At 34.1% G+C, this 4,800-nt stretch overlaps 1 protein-coding gene and 1 long non-coding RNA gene across 3 annotated transcripts in view; one reads left to right on the top strand and one right to left on the bottom strand.

Moving 5' to 3' along the window:
* pld5 (phospholipase D family member 5) overlaps window positions 1-3,655 on the top strand; it is a 16,117-nt gene extending 12,462 nt beyond the window's left edge. For both annotated transcript variants that reach the window (XM_014010219.1, XM_014010220.1), the window contains exons 7-10: window positions 1,866-2,017; window positions 2,173-2,338; window positions 2,428-2,518; window positions 2,617-3,655. In XM_014010219.1, coding sequence (XP_013865673.1) covers window positions 1,866-2,017; window positions 2,173-2,338; window positions 2,428-2,518; window positions 2,617-2,873 — 666 coding nt within the window. In that variant the 3' untranslated portion in view covers window positions 2,874-3,655. The remainder of the gene's footprint in view (window positions 1-1,865; window positions 2,018-2,172; window positions 2,339-2,427; window positions 2,519-2,616) is intronic.
* On the bottom strand, window positions 3,537-4,168 carry LOC106518810 (uncharacterized). Its single transcript, XR_001310366.1, has 2 exons — window positions 4,029-4,168; window positions 3,537-3,788 (listed from the first exon to the last, which is right to left on the bottom strand). It is a non-coding gene; the product is annotated as an uncharacterized LOC106518810 (long non-coding RNA).
* Window positions 4,169-4,800: the final 632 nt, after the last annotated feature.

Raw genomic sequence — 4,800 nt, 5'->3', positions numbered from 1 at the left:
TTTTTACACCTCCCTTTCTTCATGTGTTCAATACTTGTGCCATTCCACATTATTACAAATAACTTCATTTCTGGACATTTATGGTTTGATTTCTTTGTATGTATGGATCACTTGGGTTGTTACCGACAACTGGTGAAAATTTCATGTCATTAGCACCTCTAGTAATATATTTACTGAGAAAAATGGTGACGTGTTTCAATACTTATTTTACCTGCTGTAGCATTTAACATCACAGGTCTATAAATTTCTTGAAAAAAACTAAGTAAAAGTAAAATTACATGAACAGAAAATGACTTTGGTAAAAAAAATAATTTCACTGATGAGAAAACTACTCAAGTAAAAGTCATAAAACTGTTCACAAAAATTGGGAAAGTAAAAGTAAAAATAAAAGTACTTTTACACACTTTTTAAGAAATAAACTGTTGAATTTACTGCTCAGTTTACTCAACTAATCTTAGTGAAGTCAGTTGACTTGACTTTGTTGAGTAAATTCAATACTTCATTTTTTAGAGTGCAGAAACATCTTTTATGATGAGTTCAAACATATTTAATTTTGTAACGAGTAACTAGGTGTTAAATTTTAAAGTAAAGAAGTAAAAGTATTGTTTTTAGCTTTAAAATGTCATGAAATAAAAGTAAAAGTACTTTTACACACTTTTAAAGAAATATACCGTTGACTGGTTCCACTAAGCCAGGTTGAGTAAATTGAGCAATACATGTATATTTGTTCAATTTATTCAAATAGGCTAGTGGAGCCAGTTGACTTGACTTTGTTTAGTAAATTCAACATTTAATTTTTAGAGTGCATAAACATCTTTCATGATGAGTTTGGACATATTTAATTTTGCAAAAAGTAACTAGGTGTTACATTTTAAAGTATAAAAGTAAAAGTATCATTTTTAACTTTAAAATGTAACAAAGTAAAAGTAAAATAAGCTGTTTAAAAAATAATTGGTAAAATTAGAAATCCTCAAAAAAACTACTCAAGTGCTGTAACAAAGTAAATGTACTTAGTTACTATAAAACTCTGTTTAACATACCCCCAAGGCAAGTGTTGCACAGCAGCAAATACAGTAACATAAATGCATGCAAACAATCCCAACTTCCAAAATAAAAAACATGGGGAAAATCATACTTTTTATATATGTTCATAGTTTTGTTGCATTGAGGCACAATATTTATTTTAGGAAAGAAAACTTCATAGAAAAAAAGCTAATAATATACAAAAATTGTGTCTAAATTTAACAATCAGTTCGCAGGAAAAATAAACAGCAGCAGCTCAGATCAAGTGATTCCATCTGACCAATCAGATAAGATTCTCTTTATCTTCTCGCTTCACAGGAAATTTGCTGCAGCTGCTTTTCTAATCATTTCATGAACTTTACCACATAGCTCAATACAAAGTGTGGTTTATTTTCCTAAAGAGTCATTTTACAGATTTTCATCTCGATGGTGAATCTCTCAATATAMGTTTCATAATAAACTAACAGGAGAATCGCTGGAGTCGATTAATCATGTCAACATCCTGCTGAGGAGCATCTTGAAATGATCTCTCTCTAATTTGACAGTAATGAATCTTGTTACCCTCCAAGAGAAAAAAAAAACACACCAGTTGTGTTTAGCACATTTATCATGCCATAGAGACTAATGGAGCCRTGCTGTTACAGACCACTGGCAGCTCCAAACTTCTTTATGGCTGCAAAAATTATTTATTAATAATACAAGGCTGCAGAAAAGGGCATTGTTTTTTTTTCCTTCAACACTGGTAAATAAGATTTTAAAAGTCAGCTTAAACTATTTCTTTTTGAGACAGATCTTGTAAATTTGAGTGCAAGCATTTATTTCATTTTATTTTATTTTTGCAGACATCTCCTGASCTGTTCTGTCCCAAAGATCGCACCAGAGATTTAGATGCCATTTATCAAGTCATCCAGAGCGCAAAGACTTTTATTTTTATCTCCGTGACGGACTACCTCCCTCTGGTCAGGAGGAGTTTCAGAGGAGCTTCAGTCACGAGGTGTGTGAGCCTGAACAAACTTTAAATTTAGCTCCGAGGAAGTCGCTGTGAGTATGGTTTGTTTGTGCCACAAAGAAGTCAAATAAAAGCTGATAAGAGTTCATGAAGTAATTTGACACTGGTGCGTTATCAATGACAAACGGGTTCATCCACAGGTACTGGTCAAATATTGATGAGATGATCCGAGAAGCCGTGGTGCTCAGAGGGGTCAGAGTTCACCTGCTCATAAGCTTCTGGAAGAAAACCGACCCCTTAACCTTTAATTTTGTGGCCTCCCTCAAATCTCTGTGTTTCCAACTGCACAACTGTTCCCTCGACGTGGTACGGGATTTAGATTTATTTTTAAARCTGTAGTTTTTCCACCTTTCACATTGTATTCAGTGGAAGTCAYGATGTCACTCTTTCCTCAGAAATTCTTTAGTCAGAAGGAGCAGAAGAAGGACTTTCAGCTCGGACTCAACCACAACAAGTACATGGTGACGGACAGCGCTGTCTACGTCGGTAGTGATGATTTGTTTTACTGTTTTTATGAGATATAGTTTGAACATCTGTAAAGAATAAAATGTTTTATAAAAATGCTTCCTTTATTTCCCCCACAGGAAACCATGACTGGGTGGGCAATGACTTTGTGGCTGATGCAGGAGTTGGRCTGGTTTTGAAGATGAAGGAAAGTCCAAAAGACAAAGGAGGGACAAYCCTGGAGAACTTTAGAGCTGCTTTTGAGAGAGACTGGAGATCACGTTACGCTAAGAACCTGCAGAAAAGCAAAGATCAACAGGGAAAATATAGAAATCTGCAGTGGTCTAAAAATCACTGGGATGTTCCAGAGGTGACTGACTGGAACAAGCCTTTATGAGCAGAGAATCTCTTTTCATTTGGCTTTATGAGCCTTTTATGCCTGAGAACTGTTCTACACTTTGAAACATTCATTTTTTGTGATCTGGTCTGAGAAAGTCTGTTTGAATTAACAAAGACAACATCAAAATGTCACTATGACTCAGCCGTTCACTATTTAATCTAATCTAAACTGTTCTGTGAGCATGCAACTCTGCACGAATAATGCAAACAATATACAATGCATATGCAAACAACGTAACAAATCAATATTTGCTGTTTGTTAAATTTGCTTATTTTTATCAAACTCAACAAAACTATATTTTACAGTTTTATAGTTTTAACATAAATTAATTAGAAATAATGAATGATTTTGGTTCGTAGCATGTAATAGCATTATAATTGTGCAGAAAAGGGATGCCCAATCCTGGTCCTCAAGGGCCACTATTCTGCATCTTTTAGTTGCTTTTTTCTTCTCTTCATTACGTCTAAAAGTAATGCAGAAGCCTGTAAGAACTCAATTTAAATCAGGTGTTTCAAAGATGGAAAACATCTAAAACATGCAGGATTTGCTCTTGAGGACCGGGATTGAGCTTCACTGGTGCAGAGATATGATTCAACCTAATGGACTGATGAAGTCATGAACCAAATCAAATGAATTTCAACTCAGTGACGCTTTTTTTTTATCTTTGTTTTGTAAAAATACTTCTGTTTCTTCTAACGGGTGTTGTTTAATTCTAAATGATGGAATCTGTAAGATGACCAATTTCTTTACACAAATTCCAATAAAACRGCTATGAAGTGCAGGTCAGTAAATTATTTGCTTTATCCTTGATTTAATGCACTGATTTCTRAACAGTAGTTCAATACGTATTTTAATGTGTTTGTTTAAGACTGTAATAAATTAGAATCACAGCATTTGTTTACTTGAAAGGACCTTTAAAAACAGCACCTGAATTGTTCAATTTAAAGCAAAAGTTTTCTTTTTTTTAACCTGATGCACTATGACTCCTTTGGTTGTACCTGTACGCTTTGTGTTAGTATAGAAAAAGGTTTATCAAAAAATAAAATGCATAAAGTATATACAGGTGCTGGTCATAAAATTAGAATATCATGAAAAAGTAGATTTATTTCAGTAATTCCATTTAAAAAGTGAAACTTGTTTACTTGAAAGGACCTTTAAAAACAGCACCTGAATTGTTCAATTTAAAGCAAAAGTTTTCTTTTTTTTAACCTGATGCACTATGACTCCTTTGGTTGTACCTGTACGCTTTGTGTTAGTACAGAAAAAGGTTTATCAAAAAATAAAATGCATAAAGTATATATTTTTAAATGGGCTATTCTTTGTTTAACAAGGCAAATCCAATTGAGATGAGAGATCTATATTTCAAGGGAGGTCTGGGCCAAGAATAGTTAAAAATCAGATATTTTCTTTTATGAATAAACTAAAACTTAACCTTAGTTAGATTTGTTTAAAACTTTGTTTTTGCAAGGTAAAATTAGGAGTGTTCCCACTTCTCACCACCAGATGGCGCTGTTGCATCACTCAGCAGCCAAAGTTTAGTAGAGTGAGTATTTTACGTTTGTGTTTAAAAACAAATTTGTCGTTTTCGAGGGCAGTCCAAGAGGTTATATTTTCTTGTGAAGAAAGAAGAAAAGGCTATATATTTTGTTTTAATTTACGAAATATGTTTACCATTTTTTAGCCCGCTTACAAAAGCGGAAGTGGGGAATTGTGATCAGGTGGGGAGTCGCCACGGCAGTAATAGATCAATGATAAAGACATGTTTCTGTAGCTAGCTTTAAAATACAAGCCTGAAGACCGGGAACATTTAGTTTAATTCAGTTAAGACTACATTGTTAGAAAAGGAGTTTGGTATTTTTGCTCTCTCCCTCTGTGTGTGAGGCGCAGGGAGGCTGAGTGGAGGAGGAGGAGGAGGAGGAGGAGG

Source organism: Austrofundulus limnaeus, unplaced genomic scaffold (genome assembly GCF_001266775.1).
Source record: "Austrofundulus limnaeus strain Quisiro unplaced genomic scaffold, Austrofundulus_limnaeus-1.0 Scaffold66, whole genome shotgun sequence".
Classification (NCBI taxonomy): domain Eukaryota; kingdom Metazoa; phylum Chordata; class Actinopteri; order Cyprinodontiformes; family Rivulidae; genus Austrofundulus; species Austrofundulus limnaeus.
Note: the sequence above shows the minus strand (reverse complement) of the source record. Positions and strands in the feature narration are given on the sequence as shown.